General features: G+C 37.9%; 1 protein-coding gene across 4 annotated transcripts in view; it reads left to right on the top strand.

Annotated features, from left to right (window-relative positions):
- PKIA (cAMP-dependent protein kinase inhibitor alpha) overlaps nt 1–7,933 on the top strand; it is a 46,974-nt gene extending 39,041 nt beyond the window's left edge. For all 4 annotated transcript variants that reach the window (XM_060775518.2, XM_060775516.2, XM_067467390.1 and 1 more), the window contains 2 exons: nt 4,857–5,034; nt 6,425–7,933. In XM_060775518.2, coding sequence (XP_060631501.1) covers nt 4,884–5,034; nt 6,425–6,504 — 231 coding nt within the window. In that variant the 5' untranslated portion in view covers nt 4,857–4,883 and the 3' untranslated portion in view covers nt 6,505–7,933. The remainder of the gene's footprint in view (nt 1–4,856; nt 5,035–6,424) is intronic.
- Nucleotides 7,934–20,672: the final 12,739 nt, after the last annotated feature.

Here is a 20,672-nt window from a genome sequence, read left to right as displayed (position 1 = left end):
CTTTGGATTGATATTAAATTAGCATCAAGAGTCCAGTTATGTTATTAGTCTTTAAAGCGCAGCTCATCACAACTAGTCCAAATTACCTGGTGGCTTTGCACTTTGTCTAAGAAATCAGATTGGCATAAATAGATCAGGTGGATGTGATCTCATGGTAAGAGAATATGAAATTGTAAATGTTTATGCATAAAGGATCAAAGTACGGACATGTGATACATGAAGTATCTTGCTTGACAATCTATTATGTGACTGTTCTTACTTGGGCAGCTAACCAGTTATTGTTTGACATTCTTATTGTGTATTTGCAAACCCTTTTCTGTTTTTGTAACACTTCTGATTTTAAATATAATGAACTGAATGATATTTGCCTTTCATCAAAGTGGAAGTGTCCTATGCAACCCTCGAAAGACCTTCCATTCTCCTCTCCCTTTTTTGCTGCTACCTCTCTGTCACCTTGCACCTGCTATTTTATTTCCTTGCCAAATTCTGTAATGTAGATAAATGGCCTGTCACACATGTATTGTAGATAGCTGGAACAAGCCTTGGGCAGCCTAGAAGTGTCATTCAATCTTTCAGATGCCACACAAAAGGGGAGAGGAGCAGAAGACAGATAGAAGTTACTTGTCCTGGTTTACAGAGAACATCCTCTGTTTGAACATTTCAGTTTCTGAAAGTATTGTCTACACAAATTTCGTTCAAAGATAAAAGAGACTGGGATCCTGAAATTGCTAACACCTAACTCAGCAAACACATAGATTCATGTTTGCAGTATTGTTGTTTTTAGATTGCAGTAGTTATTTACACATTTACATCTATGTAAATTAACTTCTTACAAAGATGTGTTGATTTTAATCTTCTTCTTTAGTGATGCATTTCTTCCTTTTTGGTGATAAGCAGTGGCCCACCATAAATGAGAACCCTTTCCTTTTAACTAAGCTGAGGAACATGCATATGCAGATAAGACAGACAAGAATTGATATACTGTGCCCCTGTTTTCCTACTGGCTTACCTCCCTCCTTATTTGACCTATCAGATTGATAGCTCTATAGAGTCCAATCGCCAGTGCAAATTTCATTGCTACCTATCGGGGGTTTCATGGTGTGAGAAGTTGTCTGTGTTTTCTGAAGACAAGAGTGGGAATCATGCAGCCTTGTAGATGATGCTGGACTGCAACTCCCAGCATAGCCAGTGGTGAGGAATCCTAGTAGTTGCAACCTAACATCTGGAGGAATGCATAAACTGAAAAGATCTTTAACCACACCAGTTCATTCCCTTTGTGTCCCCATGTCTCTCTTTGCCATTTTGTAGTCCTCTATATCATAGTAGTTAAAGTTATCCAAATTCATGTCATACCTGTATAGTTTTCTTCCTGTGTATTTTATTGACCTATCCTAATGGCAAGATAAGTTATTCCCCTCCTTTCACTCCTTCCATTATCACAGGCCTGATTGATGAGAACGAAGGAGAGGGCCTTCTCTTCTGTGACCCCCTGACTCTGGAATTCATTACCCGTTGAGATTAGGCAAGCCCCCACCCTAGAAACTTTCAAGAAGAACCTCAAAACTTGGCTTTTCCGTTGCGTTTTTGGAGAGTGATCCTACATCTCTCTCTGTCACTCCCCCCATAATGTTTATCCTCAGTTTGCACTCCCTCCAGCCTGTATAAAGGCCTGTCTCCACTACTCCATCGTTCATGAGTTTCTCCCTTACACATATACCTGTTTTTATTCTATCTCATCCTGAAGTTTTAATGTTACCTGTACATGTGGCCCGCTCTCTGTGATTGCGTCTGATTTTTCGCTGTATTGTATTGTTTTACCATATATGGAAGAGGATATGCCAGACATCCAAGCTGAGTTCAGAACAGGAAGAAGAACTAGAATATTAGCTAGATCAAAGAATTTCAGAACAAAATCAATTTATAGACTTTTGTAAAACCTTTTATTATGTTGGTCATGACGAATTATGGATTGCTCTATAAAAAGAAACAGATATGCAAAAACATTTGCTTAACCTGCTGCATTATTTATACTCTGATCAAGAGGCCACTGTCAGGAGAGAATATGGAGAAACAGAATGGCAAGGGCCATTTTATCACCCTGTTTAATTTATATGCAGAATGCTTCATATGGAAAGTGGGAGTAGGATTGGTGGAAGGAGGCATAAAAATTGGAGGCAGAAATGTCAACTGCTTAAGTTACAAGATGACACCATATTACTAATAGAAAATAGAGTTGGAATGAATGCTGATGAAACTTAAGTGCAAAAGCAGAATTATAAATGAATATTTTAAAAAGAACAAAATAATAATCACATATCATTAGCATAATTTAGGAATGAATAAAAAAACTTTAAAATATAATTGAGAATTTTCTATATTTTTGGCTAAGTAATTCTTCAAAATGGAGACTCTTAAGTCAAGAAATCAGAAGACTGGGAAGACCTGTTATTAAGAGTCAAGATAAAATCCTGAAATATAAACATATATCATTGCATACCAAAATCTTTGCAGTTATACTTCTGATTTTTGATGTGTGTCAAAAAGATGCAAGAATGGAATGAACTCATTTGAAATGTGGCACTGAAAGAAGCCAATTCCAGATGTTCTGTCTGGGAACTTCTGAGAAAATTGCAAAAGATATTACAAAGGAATTCTTTATTGGCACTCTCTTCCCACTTAGATGGCCTGGAAAATACTCCACACACATACAATCCAGTTGGATATAAGACTTCCATCTACGTAAAATTCAAAACTGCTGCTCTGTTGTTCATGTTGTTGTGGTTCGGAGCAACCTGCTGTTTAGAGCATCCAGCTCAGCAAGGAAGTCAGACACACTTATAGTGAGTTTCTTTGCCTTTGTACTGCTGGCAATGGTATTTTTCATTTGAGCAGAATGAAGAGGGGTTTTTTTAAAAAAAAAGTTTAATTTTCAGCAATCCTGAGTTTCTAGGACAGGTCAGTATGCCTCCTTCTCCCCCTCTGCATTGCTGGTTGTTGGCATTTCCTAAATCCCACAAAGGAATGGGACAGAGAGCCACCCCCACACACACTTTTCTTTTTTTGCTCAGACTCTCAACACATTAAGTAATTGCTAACAAGTAAACCCCCCATTGCTCTGTACTGTATTACAGGCAAAAAAGTAACAAAGTACCAAGTCATTATTGCAGATCAAGTTGCTAAAAAACAAGTTAGATAAACTGGTTACGTCCTTACTCTGGCTTAAACAAACTCATGAGCTCTATTTTAGACCTTGTTCGCAGAGTTTAAATGTGGCATGTCAGTGTTTGGCCTGCTTACCCTGCTGTCATATGCCATTCTCCAAAGTTCTGTCAATCCAATATAGCTATATTTAGCCTGTATAAAGTGTTATACCTAATCCCCTTCCTCTTGCTTCTCAAATAACTGTTCAGTTGGCTCCAGGAAGGGTCATATAGCTGTCTGTCTCTTGGTCTGTGCTGAGGAAATTTGGGGGTGGAGTCAGGGGCTACACCAGTAAAGACCAAAAATAGATCTTTCCAAGAGCAGGTTGATCTCAAAATGATGCTTCCATTTGAAAGTAGTAGAGACAAAGAGACCTTTGGGTGGAGGGGTGTTATGATAATGAGTCTACCTTTTTGACCTACTCTTTCAGGTATGGAGCTGATTGAAGTATTTGCTGTGATCCTGTTTAAAAATGTTTCAGAAACTCTAGCAAGAAAAATATTTTATTTATCTGGGAAAGAGTCAACTGCATCAGCTGCCTGTTTGTTTGTAAATACAGCCAACTCCCATAATTCATCCACCTACTACTTATCCTCACCCTACAAAAAATTCCCAAAAGCAAATCTTGGTTTTACTATTTTATATAAGGGCCACAGTTTTACTATATCATTGTATATAATAGGACTTGAGGATCCAGCAGATATCAAGAGACTGCTATACAACTAAGTTCTGGTCCTGTAGGGGAGACTCCCAACATATCTAAGAGATGTTGCCTCCCAGCATAAATGTCCCAGGGAAGTCTTAGCCAGAGAGTTCTAGTGCTTCACCAAACTAGAAGCCCAAGGATTACATGGAATGGAAACATGGTTGTTAAAAATGAAATAATAGCACTATTAGTCTGCAGCATGAATGGGCCAAGATAAAGATTTAAATGGCAATTGTGGTGTCAAGCAGTTTCTTTGTATACTTTACATGCATTAAACACAACCACCATCACCATCCATACTTTCTTGTGGTATATTTTGATATCACTGTTCAACTTACTGTGTTTTATTGTGTTCTCATGTTTTTGTTTTAGGTCTTGGTTTTGTTTTTGAATATTTACATATGTAGAATCTCATATTTACTTCTGGGAAAGTACTAATTGATCTTATAGTAAAATAAAAACCAGTTTTAAGGATGCTGCCAACATTTCTTTTTTGCTCTTCTTCTTTTTATCTTTTCTAAAATTCATAAGGTGTCTCTTCTTAAATATATATATTTCGGGGGGGGGGGGATCAGGAGTTTCCATTCAGTCTTATGAGATGAAATAACATTTTCAAAGACAAAGACATGTTAATTGTATCAGTATGCAGTAGGGATTTTGTAGCATCTTTGAAACTAACTCTGTGAAAAATGTTTATAGCATAAACAATATGAGGAACAAAATACAGTGTCAGCTGTATATCAGGTTTTTAAAGGCTTCTGCATTTTTCTCCATTCTGGAAGATGGGGGGAACCTTGGGTATTCCAGATGTTTTGTCCCATCAGCACCAGCCAGCTGGATCAATGGTAAAAAGTTATAGAAGTTATAGTCCAAACTAGTTGATGACCCAAAGGTTACCCATTCCTTGCTCCTCTATTATCCAGTAATTTTATACTTTTATTTCTCTTAGGTACTGCTATGTGGATACTTGTTAGCAATGACTGATGTGGAATCTACATATGCAGATTTCATTGCTTCTGGACGAACTGGGAGAAGAAATGCCCTTCATGATATCCTTGTATCTTCCTCAAGTGGGAATTCCAGTGAGCTGTCACTAAAGTTATCTGAACTTGATATAAACAAAACTGGTAAGTGCTCAACTTTTTAACAGTTAAATAAATTGTTGTTAAATATCATTGGTGTTCTGGTATATTCATAGAAAAATGTTGTGGACCTTGCTTCTTACAAGTTTATTCTGGCTCTTGGTGTGTGTGTGTGTGTCTGTCTGATTAGCAAACAGACCTTAATAATTCAAAAAAGCAAAACAATTTTATTTCCACCCTCCTCGGCTGCTTAAAATACTAGTGTTTGCAGCCAAAGTGCCAGTTTAGAAATGCTTGAAAGTTTACTTGATGAATTATCTGCCATTTTGCCTCAAATACTTGAATAAGATGTCAACTCAGCTCCAAACAGGGACAAAACAAAGAGGCTGTGATGTTGAGTTAAAATGTTTGGCCACTAATTACTGAATTGATCAAGATTGTATACCTGTGACTCGTTAAGCTTCCATTTAGGTCTATGGTCATTTTTTCAACAATATCTTGTGCATTCATGTTCAGTCATACAGATTAGATTACAGCTGATGTTTTGTTTGACTTAGTAGTTCCCACCAGACACCTGTGTCCCTAAAGTGACTGTCTCCTAAAAATAAACCCAGGTGATGCAACATTTGCAGTCACAAGGGTACAAGTCCGGTTTCTGACTAATGTTTTGGGGACAGCTTTTACTCTCACTCTCTGCCTAATTTGTCCCTGTTGAGAATTGAGGTGCTCACTTTTATTTTAAGCAACCAAACAGGGGAGAAGCTGAAACATTTTGCTTATTAATTGAGTGTGTCTATTAATTATTCAGAATGTTTAATTTAATTTTGCTCTACAGTAAATCACATAATTTACCACAGGGTATAGATAGTGCCGATCTGTTTTTAAATCTGTTCTTTATACACATACACTTGCACACTTCTATCTTTTCCTTGCCAGAATAGCTCAACTGCACTTTCTGACAGAGGTTGCTAGGAATTCTCTGTTTGGAAACATGTTTGCACTCCTTTTGCTTCAACTGTTAAAAGGATAGCATGTTAATCAGTCTACTCTATATAATTATGGCACAAGAACTACTTCTTTAAGGCATATTTCCAAGCTGCTTCAAGTGACATTTCTATCCAGGGTTGTTATGAAGACATTTCCATCTAAACTCTAAAAAGATACTCATGGTGGCTTGACATAGTTCCCTGCCACTCAGCCACTTCCAACATAATGTGCTCCATCTGGTACTTTCTGGATAACTTCTACCATATTTCAATGCACAATTTTGTAAATCATTAGAACCCACAACAACCCCCACTCTGTAATTGGTGTTTGGGAATGTCAGTGACTTGGTTAAAGCTATAAGAACTGCCTTTTTACTGGCTCTGCATTAGGTCAGTGAGGACATTATTTCACTGCAGCTGCTCTTCTTTGTTTTTGTTTTATTTTGCAGAAGGGGAAGGAGATGCACAGAGGAATCCCACCGAACAAACTGGGGAAGCCCAGGGGGAAGCAGCAAAACAAGAAAGCTGATGCCCCACTTTGACTGGCTGCAGCAACTGTGGGATGTGTCCCAACTGCAAGAGCCTGTTAGGAGAAGCTTGCATCTTGTGAGCAAGCCAATGAAACCAAAAAATATAATAAAAATGTATGGGCCACATTATTGGAACCTGCATAATCCAGTACTAAAAATGCAAAGGCAGGCTATGGCAGCAGACAGAACTTTCTCTACCTCTGCTAGTGATGGTTGAGACTTGGTTACTGATCTCAAGACTTTGTTGGCAGATGGATCTCATTGCAAACAACCACTTGGTGAAATGTCAATAAGAGGCAGAGGAAACTAGATCTTGTAGCAAAAGGCTTTCAGTTCAGCAGAGGCTCAAGTTGCATTGTATGACAATGGTTTCAGTGATTTTTGAAGGTTGTCTGACTAGAGTGTTCACATATTAAAATCACTTGTAAAGGAAGCACCATTTGGTTTTGTTGTTGTTGTTTTTCAAAAAAGGAACTCTGCTTTTGTGTTTTCAGCTGTTACTTACAATGTTTTATATTGTACAATTTAGATGCGCCACACTGCCCCTATTCAAAAGGCTTATGAAGGCAACTTCTGTGACTGTGAATTTTTCTACCACTTGTTTTGAAAGGGCTAGGGTTTTTTTTTTTTGGTTTTTTTCATAGTTTAGTTGTGTGCACACAATGATTATAAAATCAAATGCTAAACTGATGAATTTGCTAACCTGAAGATTCATCTACATTCTTTCATTTACAAGATAAATATGATGTAACTAACGTATAGTCTGGTGTGTCTTGTGTTTTCTCAGAGCAGTTAGGTCACTTTGCTTGTAGCTGGTTGGAAATCAAGAATCTTAAATCTAATCCTTTAAATAACTATATTTCTTTTCTTTTTTAGTGATAAAGTTTTGAGAGGAAAGTTATTGATAAAAAACTTCAAAGAAGAAATGTTATATTGAGAGCAGGTGGGAGAGGATTCCCCTCAAATCTGATAAAGCGACTGTTTTCAAACATGAAATATGATGTATATTCACTGTCTAGAACTGGATTGTATTTTCAGTTCCATAGGTGAGATTGGAATAAAAAATGATTTTGCTGTGGCAATCAAGTGGACACCAATCACAAGATGAGTTGTGTACTCCCACCACATGCCCTAACTGTTTGTTTTTTTTCATCTTGAAGAAAGTACCATCACATTTTTTGGTAATTTCAAGTGTTACAGACTTTCAAAATGTTTGTAAACTCTACTAATGAATTGGTGTAATTTTGCTTTCTAGTAAATCTGAACGTTGGTTAATGAAGCACCTATTATTGTTGTGGCCACAGTTGTTATTTCTACAATATATACATATTGTGGTTAGTTGTCAAATACATTTTGGTGTGAGATGTGTAAACCCTCTGAATCAGTACTGAGCTCAATAATTTACTGTTAATAAATAAGAAATCAGCAGTTACGTTTATTACTCATGAGCAGGCTTTTGCTCCCTCAATACATCTTGTTATGTAAAAGAACAATTATTTCACACTTCACCTATCAGGCTGCTATTTTGTTTGACAAATTGTCCATTTATGATTACGATTTAACAACCAATGCAAAGATTTCTGTTAACAGTGACAGTTCAGTATCACTTAATTGCAATTTTATTAGTCATGCGTAAAATTGGTCACCTATCCTACTTCTAGGGCAAGCATTTAATCAAAAGAAGATCCACCTAGACTCAATGGGATTTACTTAACATTCCATGTATTCAGAGGATAAGAGAAACTGACTAGCCAAGTTTGATTCTTCAGTTTAGTTGCAAGGAATGTTTCCAAACCCAAACATGCCTACCACTTGTCTTAAGTAGATAGCAAGATAGAGTGTCTGTTAATATCCTTTGGTTGAAGGAGTCTTACACATTCCTACCAAGCAAAACTGTAAAGGTGGTAGAATCAAGAGAAACAATTCCCCTAAGGAACTTTTGCAGCCCCATATAGGAAAGAATAGTCCTTTGGCCAGCCAGGATGTGAACTATATAAGCCATAACATTTTAACTGAGTTTAATCTGACATCCAGTAGTACTGGTGTAGCATGGGGGAAGATCCATTTCTTAGTGGAAATTAGGTCTCAAACTCACCATTTCACATGGTCTCTTTAAGGAATATTAGTAGAATAAACATACAAGGCTAGAATACCAAGTTTGGGAGGGGGGAACCTGCCTATGCCACCTACCCCCCCTCCCGGGCCCTTCCAGACAGGCCCTATATCCCAGGTTTTCTGCTTTAAACTGGATTATATAAGTCCCCACTGCCAGAGAATCTGGGATAAACAGGAAAACCTGGGATCAGTGCCTGGGATATAGGACCTGTCTGGAAGAGCCCCCAGGTGGCAAGGAACCATATAGTGGTGCCCAGGTATCATCCCAGTATTTCTTCCTGTTTAAAGGCCTAAGGCTGCACCTGAAGAAATGCATTGAATCATTTTATTGTTGGTACTGGTTACTGGATCTGTTCCAGCCTATACAGCTCTAATAATAATGTTAAGTGATAGCCATTTCATCTCCAAACCATCAATTGCATATGTAGATGATGTTGCTAATATGGCTCCCTCTGTCTAACATAGACTTCTCACCACTAGGTTTGCAAAAACAATACAACGCATAGCCAAAGCAATACAGAAATCAAGATAAAAATAATTACAAGCTCTGTAAAATTAAATCCCTTTAAAGTATTAAGATCACAGAATGAAAGCAGTATAGCACACAGAAAGCTGTTTTGTGTGGAACAAATTGTGCTTAAATACCTTCTCAAATAGGATGGCTTTCAATGCCAAGGAAAGGACAATGAGGAGGAAACCAGACCAATTTCCCAAGTTGCAGAGTCAGAGAAACTACTGAAAAGGCCCGCTCTATGATTACCACCAAACATGCCTGTGAAGATCAACAGAAGTGTCTCATCTGAAGATCTTAGAGATTTGTCAAGCTTATATGGGTAGGCATAATTCTTCAAGCAGCCTGTACCTGAACAGTTTTTCACCTTTATTAGTCATACGCCACAATCCATGTTCTGATTTCTGCTTGGAAACAGACTGGCAGCTGGTGAAGCTGTTTCAATAAGGGAGTCATGTTTCTGTAACCAGCATCTCCTAATGCCCTGCAATTGCAAAGGTTATACTACTTTTCAAGGTATGTATAAAGTTGAACATCTGATGATGTAACTGTTCAGCTGGATAGGAACATAGCGTATGCAGTTGAGAACATAACTCTTTGTATTTGTACAAAACTCAAGTTAATTACCGCAAAAGATTAACTGGCTTCACTGCTACTTAGATGCTTGCAGAATTGATAAAAAAATTCCCTGACCAGATGTTTGTTTTTAAGCCTTGAATGGTTGGTTCTTTAGCTATAGAATGTGTGGGTACCAATAGATGCGTATAGTTCCCACAATAATGCACTGGATTTGAAGTTGAATATGCTACACTTAATTTAAAATGTTTTAATTTTATTTTTTGTCGATTTTATAGCTTGTCTTTCTCCTGGAATGTGATTCTGTTCACTTTTTTCTTGGGAGAAAGTTACACTTATTTATGGCACATCACATCCTGCTTTATAGCCCGGCAGCCCCAAAACAGTTCTATAATAATAATTATTATTTTTCAAGGAGTCAAGCAGCAATAAGTCTTCAGTGCAGTAGATGAAATGGCAACCAGCATAAACCAAGTCAGTAATATGAAGAGATAGCCAGGTTGGGTTAGGGGTTGTAGTCCAAAGGTGGATCTACATCAGTGGTTCTCAACCTGTGGGTTCCCAGAAGTTTTGGCCTTCAATTCCCAGAAGTCCTTACAGCTGGTAAACTGGCTGGGACTTCCGGGAGTTGTAGGCCAAAATATCTGGGGACCCACAGGTTGAGAACCACTGATCTACATTGTAGAATTAATGCAGTTTGGTATCACTTTAATTGCCATAACTTAATGCTATGGGATTATGGGAATTGTGATTTTACAAAATCTTTAGCCTTCTCTGCTAAAGATTGCTGATACCTTACCAAATTACAAACCCAAGATTCCATAGCATAAAGCCATGCTAGTTAATGTGGTGTCAAATTGTATTAATTCTACAATATGGGATGTACCCAAAGAAGCTATTTACTAGTGTCTGAGGCAATCTTGTGGAACCCTTCTAACATATTTGCTTCCTTTCCTGTTTAACAAGGATGAGAAAGAAGGTCTGTGTTGCTTTCCTGGAGTATGTTTACTTGCGTTAAATTCCTTGTGTTAAATTCCACTGCAATGTTCCATTTTAAACAGAAGATACACTTGGCATGTAAACAGCAGAAGACATTGGCAACTAAGCTCCACGAAAGTCTCCCCTGGAGGCTTTTTCACTTTTAATGAATATTGTATAAGCATTCAACTGTTAACTTTTGCAAACACAGCCACTTTCTAAATAGGTTTTATTTATAGATTTAACCTTACAATACAAAGAGGTTATTTTTTGCCAGCTATTGTTGATCATTCCATTCACCCTCTGCTGACTTACATCTCAACTTCACATGATTTCCATGGAATGTGAACACATTTTAATGCACACATTTTTCAATTATGGACTAACCCATTGAGAGCTTCTCTCTTGTAGGTAATCACACAGGGTAGGACTGAATTTAACTGGGACTACTGCGGAGAGGAAGAGACAAACACACTACAGTCACATCTTGCTTGTTCTCAGACATATGTCAACGGATTGCTTAATATATCTATGAAACTCTCAGCAAATTTCAGTATTTAAAAGTTTAGTGTCCTCACTTTGAGAAAAGGATACCATCAGGTCACTTTTATCTCTCAACTGAAGTTTTACTGATGAATCAAACTGTTCAAGGAATAATATTCCGTCTCTTAGTCACTACAGAATGATACTCCATTGGCTGATTTTGGATGGGTTTTACTTTTTCATTCATGTTGATAGCTTTACTTTACATTGAGCTGACCATAATTGGCTCTCTGTAATTTAAATATTGGTTGGAAAGCATCAGGCGAGTAGAACTTAAGCTTGAATTCAGTGTTGTGAACTGTTTCTGCATATGGTGGAAAAGAAATCTGAACCAGCTGTGGAAATCTCTTTCTAGGTTGAAGTAGACAAATGCAAGATGGACACAGAGGTGCAGTGGCAATTTCACTACCTTTTTTGGTCTTACCTGGGTCAATTTAATCCCAGAAGAGGGCTTGGTTTGGGGGTGGTGGGGTTGCTTTCTTTTCTTTTTGCGACAGAGATAAATTGCACCTAGGTTATTCCCATCTGGAGAAAAGGCTTCTCCTGGGATTGAAACAGCTTGGGGCAAGTTGTCCTCATACTGTGTTTGGGGACATTGAAAATAGGAGAAAAAGCATAAAACAACTGTGTGGCTCTACTCCAGTTATTTCTTATCCAAAGGAAACTTTCTGTCCATAGGATTTTCAAGATCTTGTGGAAAGGAGACAGATATTAAAGAAGGATACACACACTCAGGCAAAAAGCTGTCTTTCAGCATTGAGAACTGGAAACCACGGCTCAGATCTCATTTAGCAATGGCAACCCAATGGGTGACTTTGGGCAAGTCACACACACTCCTTTTTTATTATTGTGTAAAGTTGATATACAGAATGTAAAAAATACATAAAATACACATAATATGATGCTCAGCACTACCTGAATCTAACAACCAAGTTATCTTGCTTACACCTTTACATTTACTCAAAGCATTTACACTTGAGTTTTCTCCCCTTTGGTAGACCAAACTCTTTCCTTTTTGAAGCCACACCCTTTTTCTCACTCTTTTTTCTTGGTGAACAGTCTCTAATTAAATGCTTTGTACTTTCACATTCAAATCAACTTTTTATACAGCACACTGCTGAACACTTCTCAGCACTGCCTTTAACATTGTCTTTTGTCTTGTCATGCTCAACAGAGATTTCTTGAACAAATTTCAGACATTTTTCCTGCTCCAGTAGTCTAGCTGACACATAGTCGAGAGTTAAATCTTCCTCAGGCACATTTTGCGTGGAGTATATAAAGTTATCCCTGCTTTTGTTGTTTACCTATTACAGTACTGCACCCAAAAGCCGGTCCCATCTTATTTCAGTTTGTATCAGTCTTGACCCAGCCTTTTTAATTGTCCTGACCCATTCCTTGTCCATGCCCTAACAAACAGACATGAAGAGCAGGCAGTATATTAGAGAGAGAGAGGGAGAGAGAGATGTTGTTGGGTAATTCCATGCTTATGTTGCTGTCACTGTTATTTTTTTGTTCATGTTGTGACTGTATGTTTTGATGTTGTTGCTTGGAAACCGCCCCAAGTCCCCCAAGGGAGATAGAGCGGTATATAAATAAAGTTTTTATTTTATAATGGTCCTGATTCTTATAATCACTTATTGTCACTTCAGAAACCGAAAAGCCATAAAACTCTGATGTAAGAAACTCAGCCTGCCAAGCTCCAGGCCAGTGTACTCCAAGTGAAAAGCATAACTTCTCAAGATATTACAGGACTGCAGCTCCCAGTAACCTCAACTACCATAGCCAAAGATAAGAAATGCTGAGATAATCCAATGATATCTTGATCCTCACTCTACTCTACCAATTGCATGTGCAGAGGACAATAGAATAAGCTAAGAGAGCATGATGAAAAGTTGTTATCAGCAGGACTCTCCCTACTCTCAAATCACATAATTCTAATGATCTGGGATAGAGGAATAAATGTCTGAACAAGGGCATTGTTTAATATTCTTGTATTGCCCTTTTTAGTCCTTTCCTAAGCCTATTTCTTCCCATCATCTACAAGCATTAACCAACAGTATTTTTAGACCAGCTTTTCATAAAGTAATATTCTGGATTGTTCTTTGAGAATCTGCCTTTCCCACAAAAACTATTCAGAAGTACACACACTTAAAAGTCTCCCCATTGTGAGCCTTATTGAAATTAACAAGCAACACATATATGCCCTCTAGTGGCCATATTATCTGTGAAAAATGAGAATTTAATATCTCATGTATCTAAAACATAGCAAATTTACTTGCCTCAAACAGGAATTCATCTAGTTGTTTTTAGATTTCTTTACCAGTTTATAAGAATAGTTATACAATATTTGATGTTTATGGAATATCTTTTGCAAGGCTGCTGATACAACCAAGATTGATTGATATTGAATATAATAAAATGTTAATCAAACCCTGGACAGATTTCCTACCCGTAGCTTCACATTTAGTGTTCTTCCCTTCTCTTCCCTTCTTAGACTTAACCTTATGATAGCAAAATCCTGGCCTAGGTTTAACATGGTTTTATTTCATTAGTAAATGATGGTGATTTGAAAGGGGAGATCTTGGAATCTTCTGTCTAGACAGATCCCAAGGCAGGCATATTTGAGTTCTTGTTGACAGATGCCTAATGTATTTGTTATCTTGTATGATGCTTATATTAATTTGGCTGGGAACAGACTAGGAATGATTTTTTCTCTCTTGCTCTACTGCAGCAAAGATGGCCCAAGCTGCACATTTTTATTGAACTTCTTTGCTTCTTCACTATCATGCCCTTATCAGTCCATCTTCCATCAAACATGCTCAATCTTCCAGTTCTTTTGGACTTCAGCTCCCAGAATCACCAATGATTAGCCAAGGCAGGTTGGACTTCTGGAAGTTGAAGTACAAAACAACTGGATTACTAGAGGCTGGGAATTACTGGTCTAGAAAGAATTGGTTTGGGGACTAGCCCAAGCTTTGTAGTTTGTTATTCCTTATCTTAAATGATCAATACCAGCAAACACTCAGTATAAGCTATAACTGTATACCTTATCAAATCAACATAGTAAATGTTGGGGACTGGTGACAAGGGGAGCTATAGTATAACTTGTGTATTCTGTTTAACAACATAGGATCTCAGCTAAAATCTGCCAGTTCAAATCACAATTTTACCAATGCTTTAGCATTTTTCCTCATGCTGCCACTATCTAAACTCATTGGCAACATGCACCAACTGGATTCTAGTTATAGTACCCATAGAATATTGCAACATGTTAACACTGCTGGGAGGGAGTAAGATTAAAGCATCCTGCGTCTTTGCAATTTGGAGGAGCGTGTTTATATTTACAGGCCTGGTTGCCCACCCAATATCGAATGTCACGAAGTCTTCCCTTCAATTCTCTTAAACCCATGACATTTAAAGCTTTCGATGTCAACATTTTTTATATATTCTTGATGTTCAACTAATGGCTGAAAAGAGGCCAGTTTCAACCATTTTTGGATCTGTGAAAAGGACACGATTTCACAAGAGATAAAGCAAAAGCAGGTACATTTGCACATTCTGATCACAAGCCAAAGTGGCAGATATGCATGGTCAGAAGAAAACAATTAGTGTTCAAGAAAGGAAACTGATGCATGTTGGTGACTTCATTACATCAAATCATCTGCATGCACCTAAGATGATGCTACAGCAAGATATCTATGTGGTGGCTAGGGACACATTGCCCCCCCCCCCCAAAATCTGATTTCCTTTAGATCTTACTGTCATTTTGAAAATGACTATAGATAGAGAATGAGTTATTTAAAGTAATGGGAGTTTCTGGGGTGCTTGTGGAGGTGGTTGTCCCCACTTTTTAAAAATGGGGATGGGGGCTGAGGAGAATATTGAAGGACTTCAAATGCCACAAAAGTAGGTTCCAGGGGCTCATAGTCTGTGCTGTGGCCACCCATGTACCAGAGCAGTGGTTCCCAACCTTTTTTTTTTTTAACCAGGGACCACTTGGACCAGGGACTACTCTCCAACATTAGTACTAAAAGGGTTACAAATCAGTTTTTAGTCAACTTTAGATTTGGTTTGGTTATTTGGGGGGTTGATTCAGAAAATTGCATTGGATAGACCACATCAGCTCTAGCTTCTGATACAGAACATATACCACCCAGTAGTTGCCATCTGCTCACCCATAGACAACTATATTTAATAATCTAGAGATGATGTGGTCTGTCCAAGGGGGTGGGACTGGTCAGCGACAGGGAACGAGTGGCAATAAAATAAATAAAGAGAAAGGAGGCTCACGAACCAGATTTTTGTCTATGCGGCCCACTGGTGGTCTACGGCCCACAGGTTAAGAACTACTGTGCTAGAGAGGCAGCAGTAAGTGAACTCTTTCACATAGTGTGTCTATTTTTGCTTTTGAATACTATGTCTTTTGTTCGTTGAATTCAATTTTTTCCAAAGGTTAGCAAGAGGGATTCATCACTCCGCCCCTCCCCATCATCTACCATATACTGGAAGGGAACCAGATGGCCTTGAGCTATTTTTGTCCTGAGAGCAAATGTAAATACATCTGTTTTACCACAGAGAGCATCTGACAAATTGTCTTCATTGAATACATTCGTTGTCATAGTTGGTTTTATGTTGTCAGGTTAGGCTATCTTAAGCATTTTGAGGGTAATCGGGCAATTTCATCTTGAGATCTTTTCAACTGTCCATGGACTATTTTATTTTCTCTGTACCAATTTGGAAATCTGCAGAGTGAAGCTGTACCTTCCAAGAATATAAATGTGATGTGCCAAGAGAGATGATGCAGCACATGACCTTGATGGTACACAAAGAAAAATCCAAGCTTAATCCCTTTCTGTCAGTGTAATCTCCTTTGCCACAGAAATGTCTGCTTCCTTTTTCACCCATTAGAGTTCACAGAGGCGATCTCCCCACAGGCCTCCTCCTCCTTCCACACTATCGCAATCATTTGGACCATTTTTAGCACACATGGATTTGTAATGTAAAGCTCTCAAGTCTTTATTATTCAGTGCCTCTGGATCCGATGTCAAATAAGGTGGAAAGAAAGAAGAAAGAGCATTCCATTGTTCAAATAGGATATTTGCCTGCATTTTTTAGCCTTGCATGTGGCCATGAAGCTGGCTGACAGAGATTGGGTTTTTGCTCTGTTTTGCATCTATTTTGTTGCATCTACGCATATAAAAAACTTTTGCATGTATTTCAATAGTTTCTGTCTCCAGACCATTAGTAACAACTCACTTTATGGCTAGTCAGCTCTCTACATTTACTAAGGTTAGAAACACAGGGTTCGCATGAAAGTGGGAAAACCATGAATAAAAAGAACCTTTTTTTTAACCTAAAAGGACACCTTTTTAGGAATGTCTAGGTCTTGCAACATGAGACTAGAACCAACTTACACCTGAAGCTGGGCACAGAATTGTACTGGAGGACACAAAGATTCCTAGAGAGGTGTTCTTTCTAGGAGTCTCTATGTTCTCCAGCATGATTCTATAGGTAACTTCCAGCACACTGGGGAACATAGAGATTCCTAGTGAATACATTGTAATCAAATCCAAGAATATTTAATTCTGCAAAAGTCAACTCACAAATGAGAAGGGCCAAATGCAGTGCTACCATTCAACTTTAACTACCATGGTTCTATCCTATGAAATTCTGAGATTTGCAGTTTAGAAAGGGGTATTTAGCAATCTCAGCCAAAAAGCTTTAGTGCTTCATCAAACTACAAACTCCAAAATTCCACATGATGAAGTCACGTCAGTTAAAGTGGAATTATAACACTACAGTTGTATTGTGTAAAAAGATCTCAGATGTAACAGAAGGTGCAACAAATGTAACAAAAGAGAGAGGTTAGCACTTCTTTTTTATCATCAGATCTAAGAACAGATTTGTCTGCCTATCTCTTAGCAAGTAAGCTTAAACTTAGATAAACTGAAGACTAGATCAGCCCACCAGACCCACCAACATTGATCTGCAGTGCTTTGGCTGATGTCTTGGATGCTCTAAGATCAACCAGAGCATCCAAGAGATGATACCTGGGAGGGTTGCAATGGGTGCAGCCATGACACTTGTTATCCAATGTCCCTGGGCCACCTGAGCCCAGGAAACATGGAATGGTAGTCATGACAGCTGCTATCAGTTCCACTCAGGAGCCAGCCAAGCTGTCTTTACTCTCCGTAACGTGGGTAGAAAACCTGAATCTTGAGGCAAGATTTACGGGTTTTTTTTTCTAAATTAGCTTAATTCAGGGCAAGGGATCTGCTTTGTGTGGTGTCCAGCCACTGCAAAGCTGATCAAAACGCACACTAACCTAAGTGATTACTGTACGTGAGCCCTATTCGAGAAGGGCACATGATCTTGCCAGCATGCACTGTCCAACTTAGTTTCAGTCACTGAGGGTCCTGACTTAAGACTTTCAGGGCTGTAGATAGGCTGCTGGACTTGGGGTGACGACCAATATCTGGTGCTTCTTTGGGCTGAGATGGAAAGGGGATTGTATTGACTGAAAGGGAACCTCTGCTCTTGTTTAGTAGCAGATTCTATCCTAAGCAGCCATTTGTGGTATTTTCCATAGCAAACAAAAGAAGAAACACAGTCCTATGTCCAGGAATACTCAAAAGTTGTTTCTTTTGCTGGCTTGCTGCTGAAATTCATTTTATTCCCAGTAGGGGGAGTTCCAATACTAAACTGTTGTAATTGCTTTAGAATTGATTTGGTTGCCCTCTGTTTTTTAACCCATTAACGATTAAGTAGTGTAAAGAATATATCATATATTAAGTATTAACTCTAGAAAATTCCCTTTGTTTCACATCCATGCCTCTTAGAATGTACTGATAACCTGCATTTTAAGCCTAGGGTGTGGCTTGCACGTTGGACTCGCATTCTTCTATGTACTCCTTGCATTCTTCACATTGTCTACTATTATGGCTAGTGTTTCTGGGAATTCTAATCCAGCAACTTCTGGAAGGTGGCATAATCCCTACTTCAGGGCTAAATCTCCTATGTTGTGTTGTCCAAGGTAGTCTGGAAATTAAGGAAGTTTGGAAGAATTCTGTAAATTTGCTTAGTGGATGCTGAACATTTCTGGTCCTTTCTCATGGCTTATTTAAACAAATCAATTCAAGTCAGTTTCATTTCAAACTGGATTTGAAAAGTGTAATGTGTCTCCTCTTTCCCAGCCCTGAAGAACTAAACCATTTTATTTGACTTCCTACATGAAAATTGATTGACAACAGGCCCTCGGTATCTGCTATTTGCTCTATGACACTTCCATCAAAATCATGGATGCTTAGATCCATTATATAAAATGGCATCCCTTATATAACATGATGAACAATTCAAGCAAATGTGAGAGAGAGCCTGAGGATCTGTGAAATGGTGGGATGTTATAGCAGGATATGCCCACACGTCCACAAAATGTTTAGTGCACAGAGAAATCAAGGGGTTTTCTTTTTTAATCCTTTTCAAGTATTTTTGAGCCATGATTGGTTGAATCTGTGGATGCCGAGTCTGTGCATCACAAAAATGTAGTATGTCAAATATATCTGTGTAGCACAATGGGAAAGCTCTTACAGTTAATTCTAGAGCCTGTTGTTCAGGGAGCTGAATAGTTCCTGTGAGATTGGTGTCAATGGTTTGCTTGTACAAAGTGATGAATATAGCTATTTAATTTCAAAGTGAAACATCTTAAAAGCTTTTTCTACCATGATAAAATACCGTTCTTTGGTTTTGAGAAACACTTACCTCAGGAGGATCACAGTTCTGAGGCAGCTGGAACTGAAAAGAAGACAGACAGTATATACCCTGCTGACAAATTACATTTTATGAAAAGTGGATAAGCACAACACAGCCAAAGCAGTTTGATAACATTTTAACTGTCATGACTCTATCCTAGGGTATTTCTAGCTTGGTGAAATACTTGGGAATTTTGGAAGATAGCTTTAGTTATCTCCGTTGAATCAGACTTCCCAAGATACAATGGCTGAAATGTTGTATAAGTTGCTTAGTTAAATATAGTTAAACATAGCACCTCCTTAATTAAGCTAATTAGCTAATTTTTTTGGATGTGAGCCCCCAAACTTGAGGGAAACATTATTCAACCATTATTCATGAGCAGAATTATTATTATTATTATTTACGTCATTTTTATCCCGTCCATTTCAGCCCGAAAGCAACTCAGGACGGTGTACAGATCAGCAGCAGTTCGATTCCATTTATATGTATACATATATCAGTTAAAAGCCATTAAATCATAACATAAATACATGTAAAAACTACAGAAGCAATAAAAACGGAATGGTTTCCCTAAACTTTAAAAAGGAAAGTACTTTTCTGCGATTCCTTTCAATACTGTCATCTTGATTCTGCTTCTAGAATTAGGCTTTTCTAAATGTAAAATTATTTTTTGCATTTCAGCAACTACCAATAGGAAAATTGCTTCTAAACCACATTTGTGTACAATCTTTAGTCATTCCACAGAAAATATAGGTCAATTTAAGATTGTGCAAACTGTGCCCCCTCCCAGCTGTTAGCGCGCTAGCCAATCACCATCAAGCCGGGCGGGGGGTGGGGGCGGGAATTTTGAAACTCACAACTCTGTATTTTCTATAAAAATGCCATTTATTTCTGTAATCACATGCTCTGCTTGGCGAATGATTGCTGCATTGCATCCTTTTCAGCTGAATCGCTAATAAACATCTCGGTGGAGCTCCTTCAACTTTGGTGAGACTTTTTCTGGGAATTTAGGGAAATAAAAATTGCTTAAAATCAGGCTTCTCTTTGCTCATCAAAGTAGCGATCCCTCTTTGGTGGGGCCACAGGGTCTCTCCTCCTGGGGCAGACCCTCCTAAAATTCCTAATGACTTCAAGCGTACTTCTTTATCCCAACTATTTGAAAAAGCTTTGCATCTTTAAAAATATTATTATTATTCTCAGGCATAAATTATTTTAATACTGTAACAGTTTGATTCTATTTTATTTTGTTTTGATATGTTTTCATTTTCTTGTTCTTTTAAATTGTGAGCTGATTGGGCTTCATTTCTGGGATAGAAATACATGATGGTGGTGGTGGTGGTGATGGTAATAATGACTGCAATAACAACGTACCAAATCAGGTTTGTTTTTTTTTTTAAAAGTCTTGTTCTTTTAAGTTGTAAGCCACTTTTGAGTCCCCGCTTTGGGAAACAAATAAGCATAATAATAACAACAGCAAAAACAATGGTGTTCTATTTTAACATTTATTTTTGGCATATTTTAATAATAATAATAATAATAATAATAATAATAATAATAATAGTAATAATAATAATTCTGCTCTTCTCCCCTAGGAGACTCAGAGCAAATTACAGCATTTACATATATAAGCATTTACATATATAGGCAAACATTCAATGCCTTTACAATCATAGAGAATCATAGAATCATAGAATC

The sequence above is a fragment of the Anolis sagrei genome, chromosome 4, assembly GCF_037176765.1.
Source record: "Anolis sagrei isolate rAnoSag1 chromosome 4, rAnoSag1.mat, whole genome shotgun sequence".
In the NCBI taxonomy this organism is placed as follows: Eukaryota; Metazoa; Chordata; class Lepidosauria; order Squamata; family Dactyloidae; genus Anolis; species Anolis sagrei.
The sequence above is the reverse complement of the archived record's forward strand: the minus strand, read 5'-3'. Positions and strand labels throughout refer to the sequence as shown.